This window comes from Clupea harengus, chromosome 9 (genome assembly GCF_900700415.2).
Source record: "Clupea harengus chromosome 9, Ch_v2.0.2, whole genome shotgun sequence".
NCBI classification, from domain to species: domain Eukaryota; kingdom Metazoa; phylum Chordata; class Actinopteri; order Clupeiformes; family Clupeidae; genus Clupea; species Clupea harengus.
The window spans coordinates 19,898,497-19,920,784 of record NC_045160.1 but is presented as its reverse complement, the minus strand read 5'-3'; the positions used below and the strand labels follow the sequence as shown (position 1 = coordinate 19,920,784).

At 43.9% G+C, this 22,288-nt stretch overlaps 1 protein-coding gene across 6 annotated transcripts in view; it reads left to right on the top strand.

Annotated features, from left to right (window-relative positions):
* nf1a (neurofibromin 1a) overlaps window positions 1-22,288 on the top strand; it is a 79,496-nt gene that overhangs the window by 7,614 nt on the left and 49,594 nt on the right. For all 6 annotated transcript variants that reach the window (XR_004164316.2, XM_031573776.2, XM_031573774.2 and 3 more), the window contains exons 2-28: window positions 210-353; window positions 3,000-3,083; window positions 6,892-7,082; window positions 7,966-8,072; window positions 8,440-8,507; window positions 9,413-9,488; window positions 9,852-10,009; window positions 10,195-10,368; window positions 11,540-11,668; window positions 12,163-12,237; window positions 12,596-12,727; window positions 13,677-13,805; window positions 14,019-14,132; window positions 14,647-14,726; window positions 14,892-15,015; window positions 15,295-15,541; window positions 15,645-15,718; window positions 15,846-15,929; window positions 16,104-16,448; window positions 16,733-16,872; window positions 17,214-17,336; window positions 17,513-17,596; window positions 17,745-17,861; window positions 18,640-18,821; window positions 19,440-19,651; window positions 20,863-21,024; window positions 21,846-21,949. Coding sequence is in view for 5 of the 6 variants with exons in the window: in XM_031573776.2 (XP_031429636.1) it covers window positions 210-353; window positions 3,000-3,083; window positions 6,892-7,082; window positions 7,966-8,072; window positions 8,440-8,507; window positions 9,413-9,488; window positions 9,852-10,009; window positions 10,195-10,368; window positions 11,540-11,668; window positions 12,163-12,237; window positions 12,596-12,727; window positions 13,677-13,805; window positions 14,019-14,132; window positions 14,647-14,726; window positions 14,892-15,015; window positions 15,295-15,541; window positions 15,645-15,718; window positions 15,846-15,929; window positions 16,104-16,448; window positions 16,733-16,872; window positions 17,214-17,336; window positions 17,513-17,596; window positions 17,745-17,861; window positions 18,640-18,821; window positions 19,440-19,651; window positions 20,863-21,024; window positions 21,846-21,949 (3,659 nt within the window). In the remaining variant the exon portion in view is untranslated. The remainder of the gene's footprint in view (window positions 1-209; window positions 354-2,999; window positions 3,084-6,891; window positions 7,083-7,965; window positions 8,073-8,439; window positions 8,508-9,412; window positions 9,489-9,851; window positions 10,010-10,194; window positions 10,369-11,539; window positions 11,669-12,162; window positions 12,238-12,595; window positions 12,728-13,676; window positions 13,806-14,018; window positions 14,133-14,646; window positions 14,727-14,891; window positions 15,016-15,294; window positions 15,542-15,644; window positions 15,719-15,845; window positions 15,930-16,103; window positions 16,449-16,732; window positions 16,873-17,213; window positions 17,337-17,512; window positions 17,597-17,744; window positions 17,862-18,639; window positions 18,822-19,439; window positions 19,652-20,862; window positions 21,025-21,845; window positions 21,950-22,288) is intronic.

The following is a 22,288-nucleotide window of genomic DNA, read 5'->3' as shown; positions in this document are numbered from 1 at the left end:
ACAACTGGGCTTTATAGAGCCATTTCTGAAATATTGTCTATGTAGAAAATATTATGAAATCTCCCTCCATGTCTAATGCTCCCAGTGTACTCAGTGCAAGTAATACAGTAAATGCGTAAACTTTAATTGTTTTTTTTTTTTTTTTTGCGTTTTTGTACTTGGTAGGTAGTAGGTAATCTAATCAAGTCATTTTCTGTCCCATTTTACAGCTTCCGATCAAAACAGGACAACAGAGCACCCATTCCAAAGTCAACATAGAGCACAACAAGGAATGCCTTATCAACATCTCCAAGTACAAGTTCTCCCTCGTCATCAGTGGCCTAACTAATATGTTAAAAAATGTGAATAATATGGTAAGTGTGGATTAAGGTGTAATGTCTGTCACTACTGGCTGAGTTTGTGTTTTTTTGTGTAATGGGTGTTGATTGGCATAATGTATGCTTCTGCCAGGCTTTAAAATATTCTATTGTTTTTCTGCTGTATGAAAATCCCAGCAATGGACATTGTTTTCTAACATTTGTAAAGGGCGAGTGGTGTTAAACTTTACCTCTGTGTGCTTCATTTGTGTGCTGCTGGCCCTATTTTACTTTGAAAACCCCAGGGTGGCTTTTTGGTCTGGACAGGCAGAAACTTTTGGAAACGATGACGCAGACACCCACGTTTGCACGTTTGGGTCTTAACAGTCACGTGACCCTTTTCCGGATGAGTTTATCCGATTTCAGGCATGTTGTATGGACCGAGATCATTTCTGATACGGAGCTAAAACATTCAGGATGGAAACCTAAAACGATTTGGTGTGAATTTAGCCTGAGTTTGATGCATTTCTGTGTTCCTGGAAGAATGTGGAGAAGGTGCTTTCTGATGACATGACCAGTGTGGCCACTCTTTGGTTTATGAAGTGTTTCAAATCAGACAAGAACAGTTTTGTAATCCACTCATCATTGAATTGTGTGAAAAGGGTACATGCATTACCTGTACAGCGAGTAAAACAATCTTGCAAACAGATGATGTACAATGATGTGAACAACAAACTTTTCAGACGAAAGAAGTTGTACAATCCCGTTGTACGTTAGCAACGTTTTTCACACGCGATGTTGACTTGGAATCAAACATTGATTTGTAGGTCTTTGTGCAGGCTGTATATAGGTTACAGAAGAGGGCACTATAATTACTAGGTCTAGGTGATATGACAAAATACATTTCACAATAATTTCAGACTTACCGTGGTGACGAAAATCCGGATAATTTCTCTTGCATTCAAAATTATATTTGTAATGTGTGAATTTTAATTTGGTTATGTCATAATTTAACACCAAAACAACTGCAACTGATCCCAACCTCACACACCTACTTTATCCTTATGAATTCTGGATGGTAAGAGGTCAGAAATGGTAAGAGGCCCAGCCCTAACCTCTACTATACCTATCGTATAGGTATGTCAAAATAGAGGACCATACGACCACCTAAGACAAGTTGGTTCTGTTTTGTGTTGTGGTGTCTTTCCAATAAATTATTGTTTTCCCTGTTTAAAGTACTCATGTGTCAACATGTCATTTTCTCTGGTAGTGGATAGCCAGGTATACAACTCTGGGGGGGAAAATACCACTGCAAAATTTCTCTGGTTTAGCTATTTATAGTTATGTGTTTGGGTAGAATTACCAGTTTATAAACTACTGATAATATTTTTATTTGGGAGAAATGCATTTATTAGCAGGAAATGACAACTGGTCAAAATAACCCAAAAAAAGATGCAATGTTTTCAGCATCATCTACAATTGGTTGTGATGGTTCTGAACCCAAGACTGCTTTTTATTGGTGAGCTGATTTTGAACTGAAATTAAACTTTGCTTCAGGTTATGCAGCAAATGGTGTTACTTGGTTGCTATGGTGTCCTAGTTGTTATGCTAGCTAACTAGCTAGCTAAGTAAACTTTTAAATAACCTGTAACGGTGTAAATGGCAGAGTTCCATTTGAATGACATGGTGGCAGGTTATCTAGCTGATGTTACAGTCTCCTCAAAATTATAATTCGAAAATGGTAGAAACCCTCAGGGTGCCTTTGCAGCTTTAACCACAAGTTCATATTTACATGAGTTCATATTAAGACACGCTAGCAGCTGCCAACTGTCAACATGGTTCCCTAAGCATGAGAGCTTGGATGGTTAAAAAGCTATGATCGGTAGAAACCCTCTGGGTGCCTGTGCAGCTTCATATTAACATGAGTTCATATTACACATGCTAGCAACTACCAATTGTTAAGATGGTTCCCTAAGCTAGAGATAACTAGGATAGTGCCATTCTACCTGGCAGAGTTACTGTGTGCATTAATAACTTCCAGGCAGGAAAATGCATTCCCTTGTATAGACCAAGTATAACCCGCAGGACTGCAGAAATTTCACAAAATCAATGTATAAACCACGATTAATAGTCGGAAAATTATGGTAAGATTTGGTTTCATTTCATCACCTAGTCAGTACTTCATTAAGAAGATTGTGTTGGAATTCAACAGACACTGCAATGGAATGGTTTCCATACATGTTGAGATGCTGAGTTAGGAAACAGGATGGAGGCTATTTTGCCTGACAATTACAGTGTACTCTCAGCTTATATAAAGTCTTCCTTTTGTAAGTTAGTTCATATTAACGCTAGTTAGTAAGGTAACTTATGACTGATAACTGGTAACTAGCATCCTACTCCAGCTAGTGAAGCCTCTGGTATTTGGCCAATATTTCAGGGGTGCTGAGTAATGATCTGTGGTGTGATGAAGTTGTAGTAAGAACTAAGCTCAGGAAGCAGTGGTCTGTGTGCGCAGCTAGAACCAATCCTTGAGTAAACCTGCATGAGCTCAACTACACGTTTAGTCATTAGTGCTGTGAGGGTACCCTTGTGCTATATCCGTTTCTTCTCTGGGGGATTTGCCTGTGTTATGGTCTTTTGGGCCAACTAAAACTACTTTAATGTTGAAGTTCAGTGATGTAACACCCTTCTTCCTCTCTGCAGCGGATCTTTGGAGAAACGGCGGAGAAGAACCTTTACCTCTCTCAGCTCATCATCTTGGACACGCTGGAGAAGTGCCTGGCAGGGGTGAGTGGAACCATCCCACGGGAACTCCTACTGCTCTGTCTGGAAACCCTGTGCATGGCTTCATCTATGACCCCGATCTCCCTCCTCCATCTTTGTACTGGTAGCAATTGAAAAGTAATTGCATGTTTTTTGGATGGACAGCAAACACATGAAACATGTAGACTATCCCAGAACTATTAGTCAAAAACAACTTTGGCATTGGGATGGACAAAGGGGGGGATTGAGGCTGGGAATGAGGTTGTTCCCGTCAGGAAAGCTCTTCCCCGCTCTGTGTCCACCTATGAAAAGGCGGAGAGAGAAGCAGTAGATGTTCCTTGCAGATCCCGGTGGAGAGTTTTCTTGTTCTGTGTGGGCAGTGCTCATTCACAGAAACTCTGGTAATGCACTTAAAAATCCTTGCTCTTCTCCCCATAGACCAGGCCTCCATCCCTACTGTCCCCACCCCCTCCAGTAAGAAATCTTAGGCTCTCGGCTGCCCACTTGCTGAAGATTACATTTGCAGGTGTTTCCTCGACTTGACTTAGCATTTTCACAGTCTCCACTGGGATTGGCTGGAGTTTCCTGTATAGATTATTCACTAATGCAAGCTGTCAGATGGGAGCCAGCTGCGGCTCCCACCTCCTCCAAGCCGAGTCCCCATCCCTGACACCCCACCAGATGCCTCACCCTCCTCCCCCCGCCCCCTTCTCTGTATTCGTTTTCATTTTGTCTTTTTGGGGAAAACCATTTTTTTTGTTGTTGCTCTGAGCAGATCTCACTGCCTGAGTAGTTTAAGTAATTTCAACTACCATGCCATACCTTGATGTGTCAGTCTAGTTTGCAGGGAGTACCTGTGTGATGCCTTTTCAGCTATTCTGGCTTTTCCAAAGAATTTGAATTTGTGGAGGCTATATTGTTATTCTATATTAAGAACACTTTGAGTTTTGCTCTGTAAATGTAATGTAAAGCATGAGAAATGCACATGAGCAGTGTTTCAAGATGTTTTCTTTTTTAAACGATGTGGCCCACTCAAATTTAAAGAGGGTATTCTGGCGAGGAGGATATTCTGACCGTTCTTGTGAAATTGTGTGTCTTGCTGGAAGAGCTCTTTGAGTTTGTAATGACAAAATGAGTTGTTGAGCAGCGCCCTTTCCTGTGTTCCTCAGAGTCCATGGAAGAGTGACTGGACCCATGGCCAAGCTGAGTAGTGAGCACAATTGCTTACAGTATAGGTCACTTCTTTTTAAAGCCCCTAATTATAAGGGGAGAAACTTCTGGGTTTAAACTGCCATTTGCCTTTAGGGTTATCCAGTAGTTTCTAGAATGGGTTGCTGGATTTGATTGCCTTGTCCCTGGTGGGGTATCCCTCTGTTGCGCAATTTGAGAGGTCCACTTAACCTTGAATAGCTGCAGTGTACATGTAACTGTAGAAAGCAGTCACATATTAAATTCATCTCGTGGCAGGTCATATAAGCATTAGATGCCATTTCTTTTGGTCTCTCAAGTAGTTCCTGCAGGTTCCAGGGTCTGTTAATGCAGTCTGTATGTAAAATTCTGGCCGTCGTGTTTTGCAGCCAAAGAGCACCAGTGGGGTTTTATTCCAAGTGAACCTGGGCTTTTGAGGAATGTCCTCCTTGTAGTGTGTATCTGGCAGGGCATGTTAGAACAGAGGTTAACAGATATATTATTATTCTGTACGTAGCCTAGATATTTGAAAAAATAATAAATATATTTAAATTGTCACTTTGATGAAACAGTAGCCATGTACACATCATAGCTACATGTGCGAACATAAACCATAATGTATAAACAGTTCTGTTCTTAAGGTGGTGGTGGTAGGTAGAGATTTCTGTTTATTTCCCTCTCTAGGAATATGTGGGCCTACTGATTGGCTGCAACACTGTGGAGAACAACTCACTCTTGAGTCCTTTTGTGTTTTGATTTCCTACAGTGTGGTAGAAACCATGTTGTCAAATGTTCATCACAGTAGCGAAAAGCATGGGAAGACTTCTCAGTTGTTAATGCATTTAAACATGGGGACAGCACACAAGGCCTTGTCCTCAGTTTTTTTTTTTTTTTTTTTTTTCTTCTCCATAAATCAAGAATAAGATTGGCTGGGAGATCAGTCCTTTCTACCCCATGCAGATGATCACGTTTCAGTCTGTTTCCTCTGAAGGCTTCAGTACCAGGGGCTCTGGGTGACATTGTGTCTGTTATTTCACTCCTGACACCTCTTTGACCTTTACTCTTTGTCCTGGTCCCTAATTTACACAATATCACAATGTAAAACTCGTCCACCTCCTCCATATATTCGTATCCTTCCATCTGTGATCACCTGCCTGAATAACAGCAGGCTCTGGATCAGCTGGATCCTTGTGCTTAGATATGGCCAAGGAAGTGTAATGGAACGATGGGAGATCAGTCAGATGGCCTTTAAAGCCTGTGACACACCAGGCTGATGTTCGGCCGTTGGCCAATGTCGGCCATCGGTGAGCATCTGTGGCTATTGTTTTTGCGGTGTGTCCCACACGGTTGGCACTAGTCGGACCCCTGTTGGCGGTTTGTGGGCCGGCTGAGTATGTTGAATCGACGGCGGCGCCCGTTAGTCAGAGATCACTGTGATTGGTTGTGAATATTTAAAATCTAGGGATTAATTTTATCTCCAGCTCTCAACACAGGTTGGGGTAAGCCCCATAAGCTTGTCGCTGTAGTAGGCCCCATCCATGATCGCATTATTTTTTACTCCTTATTTTACTTCCTGTCTTTTTCCACAACCAAAAGACCAAGGGCTGACATTGCCAGTGCCATTTGTGACTTCTTATCAGACTCGATTAGAAGTAGCTATATTGAGAAACTGTCTGTGGTGACCGAGAGTGGTGTGAAAATGGTAAGCACTTCTTTGTTTATGAGTTGGTTTGGTATGCAGGCGCAGAGCGTATATGCTAGTTAGCAGTTGGCTGTAGTCTTTGCCATGTGTTTAAGTGCAGCATTTTGGTCCAGACACCGGTGACGTGAGACAACCCAACAGTTGGCCTTCGTCGGCGCTAGTTCTTTGACGTCGATTTGGTGTGTTTGGGGGCTTAAGGTTTGCCGCTCTCTGGGCAGTGGTTGCCTGCTCTGGGTCGAAGATGTCCCCTTTCTGTCTCTTGGTTTACTTGCTTTTCTCTTTAAGGCCCTCTAAACAATGTTAGCTTTTCTGGCTAACTTTTTCCAGATTCGGCCATTGTAGTAGTTCATTCCACCCCCTCATATGCAGTGCAGATGCAAAACGATTGGCTGGTAAGGATGCTCATCACTTTGAAGTGACACGATTTGTTGATACGGTTAGACTTGAAGTTGATGGTCACAGAGATCAGGAGCGTCTCAAAGACATTTATCTCTAAGGGCATCCATTCTTGTGACGGCAGGATGCAGGATACATGCTATACTGTGAATGAAGAGCCAACTACCACTAGATGCTGGCCAGATGTGCATGTCCCACACTTGGCTCTGTAATCCGTGGTTATACGAGCTGAACCGAAGCACATCTTTGTCCCATGTCTACCTGTTGCCTCACGCGTATGTGCTAGCCCCTTACTTACACTCTAATGGGGTTGTTTCTAAGGGCGGCACTAGAAATCGCCACATCTTTTTCACCTTTTTCTCTCGTCATCCCTGCTGTTTATCCATGTGTCTGTTGCAAGGAGATACAGTAGTGCTAGGTGTAGCACCACCTGTCTCTACCCCGCTCTACTCCATCTAAAGCAACCTTTTGGTTTATTCTCATACATTGTCAGAGTTCTCCTTGAATGTCCCTTTTACGTCTCTGTCCCCCTTTTCTTCTCTCCAGCAATCGAAAGACTGCCTGCGTCTGGATGAGGCAATGCTGGTGAAACAGCTGCTGCCAGAGATCTGCCACTTCATTCACACGTACCGAGAGGGCCACCTACACGCCGCCGACCTGCGGGCCTCCGCCTCCGGGGTCCTCTTCTCCCTCAGCTGCAACAACTTCAATGCCGTCTTCAGCCGCATCTCCACCAGGTTAGAAGAACGGGCAGAGAGCCCTTCCATGCTCTTGCTCTCTCAGTCTCTCAGTCTCTCAGTCCCACATTCTCCCATTCTCCCCTCAGCCTCAGAGCACTGCTGAAGTTACTGCAGCTCTGTGATGCCTATCCAGCTCCCGTTACTGACCCCAAGAACACACTGCTCTGATGTGGTGTCCTCTCACTGCCATACTCCCATTTACTGGAGGGTATGAAGGTCTGCTTCAGGACCCTGCCCAAGCAGCTTTCTTGTTGCATAGAACACTGGCATTTCATGAGAAGGAACTTCAGTTAGATTTAAGAATTCCAATTCTTCTCTCTGCTCCATTAAGTTCTTCTACCTCTCCATCTCTCTCTCTCTCTCTCTCTTTCTTTCTTTCTTTCTTTCTTTCTTTCTCTCTTTCTCTCTTTCTCTCTCTCTCTCTCTCACTCTGTCTCTGTCCATTTGTCTTTCCCTTTCTTTCTCTCTTTGCCCCTGTGAGTTTGGGTGGGATGGGCAGTGAGGAGTCTGGGCTGTGCTTTAATGGTTGGATGCAGCCACACTATGGCCTCCACCCTTCCCTTCTTACTACTTACTATCAGCAAGCACTAGCCACCATGCAGCGTGTGTGTGTGTGTGTGTGTGTGTGTGTGTGTGTGTGTGTGTGTGTGTGTGTGTGTGTGTGTGTGTGTGTGTGTGTGTGTGTGTGTGTGTGTGTGTGTGTGTGTGTGTGTGTGTGTGTGTGTGTGTGTGTTGAAGCTCCCCTGCTGTACTGATAAATGGAGTGGGTCTGTACGGGTGAAAGTAAGGGTTCATTATATAAAGACAACCACCCACCTATACACAAACAGCCATTGATGTAATTTACTTAATTGCCCTGTAATTCTGTTTCCTACCCTAGAATGCAGGAACTCACTGTATGCTCAGAAGACACTGTGGATGTCCATGACATCGAACTCATTCAGTACATCAATGTGGACTGTGCTAAGCTAAAAAGACTGCTGCAAGGTGAGCATGGGCAACATGTCAGAAAGACATCAGATTCTGAACAATAGATGCAGGCATCTGGGTGGGCAAAACTTAGCTTTCATGTAGTATCTGAATCTGTTTTATGTGCCATGTTTGGGATGTTACACTATTAAATATATACAAATGAAAATTGGGACAAGACGAAGCTGACAGTTATTGAATCCCTACTATGATGAAATGCTATCCCACACACAGATATCTCTATTGAATACAACTTTCCAATTCCGTAACATTTCCAAAAAATTGCAGAGGGTGTGACTGTCGGAAACTCTGCCGTTATTGGATGTCTTTATGTGTGGTGCCTGTATCACTTGGTAATGATATTCTGGTGTTTTGCTTTCTCCAGAGACTGTATTCAAATTCAAGACTTTGAAGAAACCTGCCCAACTTTCCGTCATCAACAGTTTAGAGAAGGTTAGTAAAGGGCAGCCCACTTTCAGGGCTTGACTGTACAGGAATGGGCCCACTTCCTTTTTTTTCTGCCACCTAGTGGTGTAATAGGTAACCTACACTTTTGTAGAGGCTTCAATTATGGTGAAATCTGGTGAAATCTGACTGTCAATTCATTTCAGGCATTTTGGTTACATATTTGTGCTTTTTTTTTTTAAGACGTTTGGCTAAGGTTTTAGTTGTACTATAGCAAAAGGTGTAGTACACGTTTTCACCTTATAGTTTAGGTTTCATTTTAAAATACACAGATTCAACACAGCATTATAATAAAACTTTATTGTAAGCGGAAAACTAGAACACACTGTAATGTCTAATGTGATGTTGAAGAAAGTGCAGAAATCACATACATTTAATGCAAATGTTGGGCTTTTGAAATGTAGGCCAAAATTCCATCAAACATTAATTTGACATCAATCTGTAAACCAGTTTAACTCTTGAGCTTATTTAGCAGAGCCAGCACCTCAGATACATGTGTATGTGTATGTATGCATGAGCCCCAGATACAGATACAATCCAGATACAATTTGAAGATCATAATAACTGATATAGTTGGATAAGTATTGTTAACTTAACCACAATGTTTTCTGTCAAAAGATTTCCACTCCAGCACATGGACAATATGCTACAAAAAGTCCACATATATGATGAAAAATTCTTCAACAGATGTATATTAAATTAAAACAAACAAACAATTACACTTCCAGAGGGTTTAATTTTGACCCAATTTTGAAGTTTTGCTCCTGAATAAGTAATTGAAATACCCCAAATATAAGCTAGTATATGTTAAAAATGGTAAAAATGGCACTCAAGCTAACATTTTCTCTCGATGAATGCTAATGAAAATAATTTTTGTTGTCATGTATTTGTAGGCCTTCTGGAACTGGGTGGAGTATTATCCAGATGAGTTCACCATGCTGTATCAGCGGCCACAGACAGACATGGCAGGTTAGAACACGTTTGGTTTTACTTATCATTGTGTCCAGTTTGGCAATTTGTCATACTCTGCTATCATACTCTGTGTAACTTAGATAAAACCTGGACATGAGAATAGGTACCTTTGATTGAATGATGTGGCAGGTTTGGGGGTTTATTCCTTTGAGTATCCACAGGTCGTTAGGACTTCTCTCTGAGGTGTGTGTGTGTGTGTGTGTGTGTGGACTTCTCTGAGGTGCCGGTAGCCTCCATCCTGTAACTTCTTTTATGATTAAGATACCTCTGGCTACTTAAATCTAGTAGGCTGTCATCTTCATTGGTCAGGTGGGGCAAATACTATTATCCCACACGTGTGTGTTCGGTCTCCCATCTCAGACTGCGCAGAGAAGCTTTTTGACCTGGTGGACAGTTTTGCGGAGAGTGCCAAGCGAAAGGCTGCCGTGTGGCCTCTCCAGATCATCCTCCTGATCCTCTGCCCCGAGATCACACAGAGCATCACCAAAGAGGTGGTGGATGAAAGCAAGGCCAACAAGGTTAGAAAAAAGGCTGCTTGGATTGCAGCTTATGTCATATTATATCAAAATAATATGTGGATGATTAAAGTGCAGATTAAAGTGCTCATATGCTTGATATCTATTTATTGTGTATACATTATTTTACTACAGTTTGTAGCTGTGCTAAAGTGACAACATTTTCAACATTTCCCCTGTCATTGCAGAAGCTGTTCCTAGATAACTTGCGGAAGGCCTTGACAGGCCATGGTGGCAGTAAACAGCTGACAGAGAGTGCGGCCATTGCCTGTGTGAAGCTCTGCAAAGCCTCCACCTACATCAACTGGGAGGACAATTCTGTCATCTTCCTCCTGGTGCAATCGATAGTCGTGGACCTCAAGGTTTGTGAACACAAGCCATGTGACCTACATAAGTGTCAGAAAGTGGATGCACCCGAGTAGTGGGTTTGCTCAGTCCTGTCCATTATCTTTACTGGTCAACAGTAAATAGAGGCTAGAATGGCCCTCATTCAAAGCAGCAATATGTTGACAGGATACCAAGTGTTTAAAATGCACTCAGTGGTGCTGCATTCCAAATTCCAAATATTGGAGAGCGTTGTCTCCCCTCCTCCCTAGACTCGAAGCTCATGCGGGTTGCCATGTTGGGGACACTGAACCTACACGAACAAGCGCAAGACGGGCTCAACATTTAACTATGACAATGGCAAGCAACAACGAGTCACACACAAGTAGATCAACTAATGTATACAGAGGTAGAGGACCAGACAGAGAGAAGAGACCGTGCAGGTCCTGCATACCTGTCAAGTTAATTGGGAATGCGTCTCCGTTGAAGGAGGCCGTTAGTAGTCTCCATCTGTGAAATGCATCTCTAATATTTACATTGCATTTTACTACGTCTCTGGTCATGCAGCTTTTTAGAAGGGTGCCGAGGCTTTTTGGGACAGGTAGAATCAAACTTTATGTCCAGTTTGTTTGCTTACTTCTATGGCAGATAATAAACACTTTGACTTTGACTTTGGTCACATGCTGTGTTCATGTTCTTATCTTGCAACCCGGGGTGTAGAAATGGTCCTGGAGAAATGAGCATTGGACAGAATCACACAGGCCAAAACACGAACAGACTTTCTGCTCTGGAACGGACATTTTAATAGGAGAATATACTGGCTGTAGCATTGTTGTTGCAGAAGCCAGTATTTCAGTTTAACATGTTTCCTTAATCTCTGATGACATACGTTTATTTTATGATTTAGTACAGACAAATTATTACATATTGGTCCTTTAAGATGCTGGTGCAGAGCTGGTGGTCCGCTTTAACAGTACGAATATGCAGACAGACACAGAGCTAATGTTCAGACAATAAATGTCATGCCCCACACCTTTTAAAAGTGATTACTTCACCCAAAATGAAATACACACACACACACACACACACACACACACACACACACACACACACACACACACACAGAGAGAGAGACACGACACACGTGAGACACAGAGACTAGAGCCAACATCTCTAAACAGTTCTAATGATTTTTCTCTTTTCCTTCAGGCCTTGCTCTTTAACCCAGCCAAGCCCTTCTCCCGGGGGACAGGTAATCAGAGTGCAGATGTGGATCTCATGATTGACTGCTTTGTCTCCTGCTTCCGCATAAACCCCCACAACAACCAGCACTTCAAGGTGTGTCCGTCCCTCTGTAGATTCAACAGATTGGAAGTGCTTCTTTGTTTTCCTTGTAAAAACTACTCTGACTTGTGAACTCTGCACAAACACAAACTGTCTCTGGGTAGTTCAGATTGATCAAGATCAGACTAACCTCCACATTTAGATATTTGTCAGGTTATGCTGCAGAGGGAGTTTTGAGCTGGCTATACAAATCAGAGGTTCAGAACCCAAGGAGCACAGATGAGAGTAAAATTAGCAGTAGCAGCAGCAGCAGTAGTAGTTGCTAATTCTGGAAAAATATGGCCTTTAATGTACACTGTGATTTAAAATCACTCCAGTACTACAGCAGCAGGTGTCAACCACATTGGAGCTGTTAGCCCCTATGAGTGACAGGTCATAGTTAATGGCTTTCCCTGATCATTGTCCCATCAGCTCTTGGTACAGAATGAACATAGAATGAACCTTTGTAAAAAATAATCTAATCTTTAAACTTTCCCCTTGATCCTTAGGTCTGCCTAGCTGCTTCCGCTCCTCAGACCTTCCACTATGTCCTGGTGAACTCTTTGCACAGAATCATCACCAATGTAAGTATGACGCTCCTCTCCTTGCAAACAGAATCCACATAAATTCCACCTACAAATCCTACAGATCCATACACTGCTGCATTAGGAGTAACTCTATGTTGCCTTAGCTATCTGTGCAGATGGTACACTCCTGCCCGGATGCTTATCTTAAGTGTAGTTTTGAATAGCTTGCTTTGGCGATGTCTGCAGGCCAACACTATTTCAGACGCATCAGCTTTGCATTGCACAGCGTTCTTGTCCTGTTTGAAGATTTAAGGCAAATGAATTACAGTATTTGGTCATCCATTATACTGGCTGATGAATTTTATTTTGGGATCGAGTGGATAAATGTGGTCTTTCTCTCTCTCCCCTGTTGTAGTCTCATCTGGACTGGTGGCCTAAGATCGACACGGTGTACTGCTACTCTGTAGAGCTGCGCACCATGTTCGCAGACACACTGGCCAGAGTGATCCAGGGGGCCAGTGCTCATGCTCCTTTACGTATGACAACGGTGAGACACACACACACACACACACACACACACACACAGACTCTGTGGCAGTCTAATGGTCGTATGAAATGCCACCATAGCTGGAATGATTCTGTACTGCCATTGCATATAAAGCGACTGGTTGAGCAGAGTCCTAGCTATACAGAGGTCATTGGTTCAATTCTCAGGCTGCATGCATATGGATACAATCTGTTTCAAAGCTCTAAGCAGCAACTTCTACTTGAAGTGACTTACAGTAGTGAAGACGGTTCTTGCTGTAGCCTCTGCCTACTCCTCTTGCTTAATGGCAAAATGGATGGAGTTCTTGGACGCGCATACAGTAATAATTACAAATACATGCTAATAATCATAGCCATAATAAGCTTTATTTTTATTTATTCATTTAGCACTTTTAAGCAGTAGGCACAAAGTGGTATTTAATTTCAAGATATTGATTAAGACATACAAATGAAACAGTAGAGCAAAATAAAATTCTTCGGTCAAGGGAGTTCAAGTACAAGACATTACACTAAACTGATTGCAAGGAAAATGACTCAAGGCTGGAGGACTGAAGAAGCCTAGCAGGGGAATAAGGGGTTAGGAGCCCACAGATATGTGGTGGGACAAGAGCATTTCATGGTTTGTCAGTTAATGAAATCATTTTTAAATCAATTCTAAATTTCACAGGTAACCAATCTAGGATAGCATTTGGGAGATGTGTACGGTACACTTAGTTCTGTTCAAAAATGCTGTACGTTTTGTGTGTGTGTGTGTGTGTGTGTGTGTGTGTGTGTGTGTGTGTGTGTGTGTGTGTGTGTGTGTGTGTGTGTGTGTGTGTGTGTGTGTGTGTGTGTGTGTGTGTGTGTGTGTGTGTGTGTGTGTGTGTGTGTGTGTGTGTGTGTACACACACATACATACATATACAATATGTGAAGTTTACCATGGTGTTGTCTTTCGTTCCTCTATGCAGAGCCAAACATTCAAAGAGAAGATGACGACGAGCCTTAAGTTCAAAGACAAGTCCACAGACCTCGACTCTCGCTGTCTGCTGCTGGCGCTGGTCAAGCTTATCCATGCGGACCCCAAACTCATGCTGCATGTGAGCTGCGCACACACACACTCTCACACACACACCCATGCCTACAGGTCAAGTTTGGCATTCGCAGCCAAATGTTAGGTATCAAAGGTGTCAAATTTGTAAGATTCCGTGATTATTGCTGACCACTGGACCATTTTATGATGTTCTTATTCCATAGCGCATGAAATACTCTTTGAAAACAAACCTGTGTGTGTGTGTGTGTTTCGCTCACAGAACCCTGGGAAGCATGGCCAGGAGATCCAGATCAGCACGGCGGACCTGATCATTGGGCTGGTGCAGCTGGTTCCCTACACCAACTCCGCGGAGATCTCCCCAGAGGCCATGGAGGTGAGGCCAGTGGGCAGAACACTATTCTAGTGCCATTGACTCCTCGTGTCCCCCTCACGCTCGTTCCTCTCGACCCCGCTCTCCTCCTCCACTGTCAGCCGCCCCCCCCCCCGTCTTAAGACCCTTGCTGAAGTCCGCTGTAAGGAGTGTGAGACACATGGGCATTCTTTGATAAAGACACGACTAAACCAGAGGCTGGTCTGGCTGCTCCATCTCACCCTTAGTCATCCATAGAAAAACATTTTTCAAATGAATTCCTTGATCTCTAGCAAACTCCGCATTATTCCAGCCTGTCCTCTTGCCTTCAGGCCACACTCCCCTGGACCCCCATCTGAATCCCACACTCTTCCTTCAAGGCTATCACTCAGTCCTGGAAACATTATTTTCTCACACGTTTCTCGACTGACTTATGCTCACATTTTGTTGCTATATGACCTTTTGAATTTCGGTCTCTTATACTCTCCCTGTTTCCATGGCCTTTCTTTGACTGTTTCTCTCTCTTTTCCCCCCTCAGGCATTGTTGGTCTTACACCAGCCCGAAACTATTGATTTGTGGAATCCTGACGCCCCCATCGAGGCATTCTGGGATATCAGGTATATCTCCTGACTGAGATTTGTCAGTCTACTAATTCCAGTGATTCATCTAGCTTTCTCCTGACGATAAGAAGCAGAATGGTTGTTATGGCACAGCCGAGGACCTTGGTGCGAGTTCTGAGTGGGTTCTGAGGTTCTGAGTGTGTGTTCTGTGTGTTGTTTCAGCTCCCAGATTCTCTACTCCATCTGTAAAAAGCTCATTGGTCACCAAATGATCAACAGCACCGAAATCCTCAAGTGGCTACGGGAGATTCTCATCTGCAGAAACAAGTTCCTGCTGAAGACCAAGGTGAGGAACACCGAAAATAATGAAAACAGCATTTTTAATGTTAAGTCACCAGTAATATGTCACTTTTCAGTAGCATCTGCATTTCATTTTTATTTAAATCAATGGGAGCTAATGACCCAAACTTGTTTGTCTTGACGACTGTATAGTTACAGTTACAACTTTGTCATGAAACCATTCCTCAATGAAACCATCTCTGTACAACTGTCCACTGAAATTTAGGCTTGTATGAATTTGAAACGATTCAAATGTTTAACCACATTAACCCCCCCCCCCCAACAGGAGAGTGCGACTGTAGGCAGCGGTATCTCCACGTGTAAGGAGGCGCAGACCAAGCTGGAGGTGAGCCTCTACATGTTCCTCTGGAGCCCAGACATGGAGGCGGTGCTGGTGGCCATGTCGTGTTTCCGCCACCTGTGCGAGGAGGCCGACATCCGCTGCTGTGTGGACGAGGTGCCTGTGCAGACGGTGCTGCCCAACTACCACACCTTCATGGAGTTCGCCTCGGTCAGCAACATGATGGCCACAGGTCTGTGGAAAAGAGATGCCTGTCACATCATTCACTTATACTGTTTCGCTGTGGCTTATTCATGTCGAGATATTTCTTTTAATGTTTGTGTCTGTCTATACAGGCCGTTCTGCCCTGCAGAAAAGAGTTATGGCTCTGCTCCGGAGAATAGAACACCCCACCGCTGGCAATACTGAGGTCAGGGGTCAAATTTAAAATGCCTTCTGTCTGCATGCATGGTATTTCGTACTGCAGTGATGAACCTTCTTTTCTTTCCTTCTATTCCAGTTCCACTGTTCATTTCAGTTTGTTGTTGTCTTTATAGGCTTGGGAGGATACCCATACAAAATGGGAACAAGCAACAAAGCATATTCTCAATCATCCTAAAAACAAGGTTGAAGATGGACAGGTGGGGAGATCCAATCTAGAAACTAAAAGACGCCAGTCTATACTGGCTATACAGAATAAGCCAGAAACAGACACCAGGGGGCGACATTGTCCCTGACTGGTGAAATTGTACACAGCACATTTTCTGACGTAAGCTTACACCCTCCTGTCCTCTCTCTCCCCCCTACCCCTCCAGGAGTGGATCAACATGACCGGCTTCCTGTGTGCCTTGGGTGGGGTGTGCCTCCAGCAGCGCAACACCCCTCCCCCCAGCACCTACAGCCCCCCGATGGGGCCCTTGAGCGAGCGCAAGAGCTCCATGATCTCGGTGGGCTCCTGCGAGGTGAGCACCGAGACGTCGCTGGGCCGCTTCCTGGACCGGCTGCTCTCGCTGATGGTGTGCAACCACGAGAGGGTGGGCCTGCAGATCCGCAACAACATCAAGGACCTGGTGGGCCTGGATCTGAGCCCCGCCCTCTACCCCATGCTCTTCAACAAGCTCAAGAACAGCATCGGCAGGTTCTTCGAGACGCAAGGGCCGGTGGGTACCAAGGGGGAACGCGGGCCGATGGAACGGTTCTGTCTCTACGCTCTTCGGATTTGTCAGCATTTTGAATTTTGTTAAGAAATTGGGCAGACATTTGAGAAATTTGCGGCTTAAAAGATTTAAAATGAATTCCGTTTAAAATCAGATTTTTAAATGTATGCTTTATGTTCACCCCTTTATGTTTTAGCTAATCTTCTTAATATAATTCTCATCAATTTTGTGAGCATCTTTTTTTTGTCTGAGCATTTTTAACGTTGTGGTTCTCTCCAATCTTGTAGGTCCCCATTAATGACACTAACACTCAGTTTGTGGAGCAGACCATCGCCATCCTGAAGAACCTTCTGGATAGCCACACGGAGGGTAGCTCAGAACACTTGGGCATGGCCAGCATAGAGACCATGATGCTCAACCTAGTCAGGTGAGGGGGCGGGAGAGTGGGGTCGTTTAGTCAGTGATGTGGAGAAGTCCACTCCACCAAATAAATTGACAATCTTTTTCCCCAAGAAGCAACTTTCATGTGATTGTGAAGAGATTTGAATTAAGACAATACTTAATAGCTCTTTGTCAGAGGTAGGTTTCTGGGATTGCAAATTCTTGTGTTTCTTAGGCAAGTGCTAGAATGTCCTGTCTCATCCATAAAGGGCCTGATTGCCTTTTGGAGGGTGCAGCACTTAAGAGACCTCCTTAGTGACCATAATGCATTAATGACCTCTCTTTGTAGACAAGACAACATGACGCAGAACTGCCTCTCCTCCTCAGGTACGTGCGTATACTGGGGAATATGGTCCATGCCATCCAGATCAAGACCAAGCTCTGCCAGCTGGTGGAAGTGATGATGGAGAGGAGGGATGACCTGTCCTTCTGCCAGGAGATGAAGTTCAGGTGAGCATGCTCAGTCCTCCATCAGTCATCTGTGGAAAGGACACTTTGGATTTGTCCAAGTGTGAATCCTGAATCACTTACAGTTTTTTTTGTTTTGTTTATTGCTTTGTTTTGCTTTGTTAATTTGAGAGAGGGTGTGTCAGTGACTTGAACTGCTGTACTGTTTATGCCAACAGAAACAAGATGGTGGAGTACCTAACAGACTGGGTGATGGGTACCTCCAATCAAGCTGCAGATGATGACATCAAGTGTCTGACACGGTACAGATTTTCAAAACCATCTCATGAATGCGAGACTGGAGACCCTGCATTTTTCAACAGTCTGTGAGGTCCGATTTCTTGTTGATTGGCAGATTGGGGTGGATTTGTAAATGCGTTTTGTGCATGTGCATGTGTGTGTGTTTGGCAGGGACCTGGACCAAGCCAGTATGGAGGCAGTGGTGTCGCTGCTAGCAGGACTTCCCCTGCAGCCAGAAGAGGGAGATGGGGTGGAGCTGATGGAGGCCAAATCCCAGCTCTTTCTCAAGTAAAGCAAAACTCCTAGAATCTTCTCTTCCTTCTTTTTCACCTTTGCATGTCCCTCCTCCACCCTCTCCACCTGGGATTAACTGGGTTGACAATGATCAGAGGAAGGGCTGAAGAATATCGGTAGATACATTGCCAGTCATTTAATTTCTGCTCTCACGCCATTTATTTTCTGTTTGTATTGAATGCTCCTGGTAATAATTCTGGTGTAGTTGCATCCCTATGCATATAGCTAAACTCATAATTAAATGCACAAAGCACAAGGACCCTTTCTTTCCCTTCATTTTTTTTTAAACTTACTTAGAATTTCCCACCTTAATGTGATATAGACCATTTGCCAATGGACTTCTGGAAGCTACATATAGAACTGCAAATTCTCAGCAATTGGAAAGGTCTAGTGCCTACTAGTGGTGGAGACACGCCACCTCTTTATCATGAGGTAACGTCATCACCAGATCGCCATGGTTTGGGACACTTTCAAAACCATGGGTGGTGGTCAGTTTTCCGCTGACAGGTGTACCTTACCGGACCTCACTACCAGTGCTGGTTCTGGCTGCTTGTCCAACTTGTGAGAGTCCACTCGTGCCTTTTAATAATGCCGTGCATCATGCCACCACCTGTCTCCATCAGCATGTAGAGCAGTTGTGCTAGGACAGACGTCTTATTTACAGGCCATGCATGTATAGCCTTTCTCTTTGTCTCTGACCTTCTATTCTCTCTCTCTTCTGTTCTTTCCTGGACTCTCCTCCTCCTCCTCCTCCTCTCCATCTGTCCCTTAGATACTTCACTCTGTTCATGAACCTGTTGAACGACTGCAGTGAGGTGGAAGACGACGGTCAGCAGGTGGCGGGGAGGAAGCGTGGCATGTCTCGCCGCCTGGCATCGCTACGTCACTGTACCGTCCTTGCCATGTCCAATCTGCTCAATGCAAATGTGGACAGCGGGCTCATGCACTCCATTGGTAAGTTCGGTAGGACGTGGACATAAATCGCGCTCCAAGAGCCTTCTGATTTGAGTTTTGGTTTTGATTTGAAACGTTTCAAACCAAACTATGCCTCTTTACATAAGTCAGAATAATACAAATGCATGTACAAGTGCTCAAGGTTTCCTGAGAGCAACCGGGTGTGCCAGAAAAATAGAGTATTGAAAGTAGGCAGGCCAATTAAAACTAAGGGGAGACGCATACATGGGTAATAACCATTGGCTGGGCACACTCCGCAGAGAGAAACTGATTTAAAGTTTAAAGTGATTGGGTGTAAATTCTACAAAAACTATGATGAATCCCGACATTACCGTCTTATTGGATGTCTTTTTCCAGTGTTTAGCTCTGTTGTGTGTTAAACCTGACAAAATGTGCCAGTGATTATGCCAACTGAGGAGACTTTTGGTTTCCTCAATGGTTCCTCTGTGGCTGTTGGTTTGGATCCCATTGCAGACCTGTTTTACTCCCAAACAAAGTAGATTTTATAATATATAATAATATAATATATATCTAAAATCACTAATATTATGACATCATAAATCTGTTCCAGCACATGCATAAATTTGTTTAAAATATCACCACACTTGTCTCCAATAGGCCTGGGCTACCATAAGGACTTGCAGACACGTGCCACCTTCATGGAAGTCCTGACCAAGATCCTGCAGCAGGGTACGGAGTTTGACACGCTGGCGGAGACTGTTCTGGCTGACCGATTTGAGCGGCTGGTGGAACTCGTTACCATGATGGGCGATCAAGGGGAGCTACCCATCGCCATGGCACTGGCCAACGTGGTGCCTTGTTCCCAGTGGGTGCGTGGAAACAACTTGACTCTTTCTCTTTTGCTATGGTGACTGCAGACTGGCACAAGCACTAGCAAGACCACTAACCTTACCATTGGTGCCAGTATTATATTATAGTAATACGAGGTGTGTGTGTGTGAGAGAGTAATGCGAGTAGAGTGTGTGAAATAAAAAATAAAATTGAGCAATGCGTGTGCGTTAGGGCTGCAACGGTACAGCGGGCCCACAGTTTGGTATGTATCATGGTTTCGGGGCCACGGTAACAGTACGGTCCCTGTATCTTTATATTTAAGAAAAAACTAATCACCCTTTAAACAATGAACTTTTACATTTTGGAGCAGATCTGAAGGGGTGGCTCCACAAATTTAGTTTAACTTTCGATAACGTCGTGAGATAAGGCATTTGGGCTTGGCGGAGCTCTGTGCTCTGTGATTGCCCTTTTTATTTTGTATTTGTCGCAGATTGATGTTTGAAGGGAACAGCGAGACATTGTTGTGTTTTTGCTCATGAGCAGACTCTCCCTGCTCCACCTGGGATACGGCTGTGTGATGGAGACGTAAATGAGACCGTCTCAGGCACCATGTTAGAAGGGTTTCCACTCCAGTAGCGAGCTCCTATTATGCATACGGAGCACTGATAGGCTCCAGGGAAATTCTGACAAGCGCTGTGATGTTCTGTGGAACTGAATGTAGCCTACAACCTGTGTGCAGTCTGCAGCGCAATAAGCAAGTTTTGGAAATGAAAGGAAAATGACAGGCATATCGTAGTATCGCGGTTCACATGTGCGTCTTGAACTGTAGGGGGAGTACTGAACGGTTCGACACAATGTACTGTGTACCATTGCATCTGTATACACACACAAACACTGATTAGCCAAAGCATTATGACAACTCGCAGTAAAAGTATATAATATTAGTTACCTTGTAACAACAGCGTTCATTAAAGCATTAAAGAGTAAGGACCTAAACAACATCAACAAAGTGATGACTTCTTGTTGCCAGGCTTGGACTTCTTTCATGGCAGCACATGGAGGACCACCAGGATGTTAAGCACATGGTCATAATGTTTTGCCTCCTCTGTGTGTGTGTGTGTGTGTGTGTATATATGTATGTGTATTATGTATATGTTTAATGCACACATAACGCAGTCATTAGTGTATAAATACTGCGGCTACAACAGCTGTGCCGTTGAGAGATTAGTGACTTGATGTCTTCTCACAGGATGAGTTGGCTCGGGTGCTGGTGACGCTGTTTGACTCCAGGCACCTACTGTACCAGCTGCTGTGGAACATGTTCTCTAAGGAAGTAGAGCTGGCCGACTCCATGCAAACACTCTTCAGGGGGAACAGCCTGGCGAGTAAAATCATGACCTTCTGTTTTAAGGTAAGGAGAACCAGTGGGCTGATGTTAGTCCTTTCAAGGAACATGATAGGTGAAAATTCACCCTAGTTACCTCAGGACTCCGGAGCTGCATATAATTATATTTATTAGACAAACAACAACAATTGCAATCGGGCTCACTCCCAGCACAAGGCTGAAATTGAAGCAATCATAAACACATCGTACAAGGTTTATATAGACAGAAGTTCAGCGTTCAACCACGTGGTGGATATCTGACGTCCGAGGCACCGATGAAAGTTTTGGTCGGAAGAAGCACAGTTCGACCCTTCTTATCACCTCCGGTCTAAACATGCTCTTGTACATATGCAGACTAAGTGGCACCTTATAATCTAAGTTACACACACACACACACACACACACACACACACACACACACACACACACACACACACACACACACACACACACACACACACACACACATAGAAAAGCCATGTTCCTCCTTTCATAAGCACATGATTCATACAAGGTAATTAATAATACAAGGCACTTGATTATTATATTCTTCAGTCTTTAACAGTGTTTGGAAATGATCTCCATCAGAACATTTAGTGGTTCAGCCTGTGGTCCAAGGAGAGACTACTTTAATTATATTTCTAACTACAGGAATTGTACTTCCTGGCGCTGACACAGAATCGTCGTCATTGAATAACACAACATTTCTGTGGCATTGTTCACTGTTACCATGGTTTTGCTTTACTGTTTTCTTTTTTTATTGTACAGTTTTTTTTTCCTATTCTTGTGCGCATCATCTGATCTGTGTTTTGACCATATCATTTGACCGTTGACCCTTTGACCTGTAGGTATATGGAGCAACATATCTACAGAAGCTTCTAGAACCTCTCCTCCGAGGGGTGATCACCACACCAGAGTGGCAGCAGATAAGCTTTGAGGTGGATCCCACCAGGTAGGTCCCACATCAGCTTCACCTGCTGTCTGGCATCGCACTTGGCAGGATCTCAAAAAGAGGCTGAAATCTCTGGCACCGTTTGACTTCTCTTATTGGATCATCTGGGTCAGAGATTCCATCTCTAATATCTTCCTCTTGGGGGGGGGGGGGGGGTCCAGGATATTGTTCTATTTTCTATTTATAGCATCTGTGTGATGGAAAAATGTTATACAGGATGTGACGATGTGAATGAAACCCAATTTCCATGCTTGGAGAAACTCTGTGAAGCACCAGATATTAGTTACACTAAATTAGGCAAATGCCCCTCACACACATATTTCATCATTACAATAACTA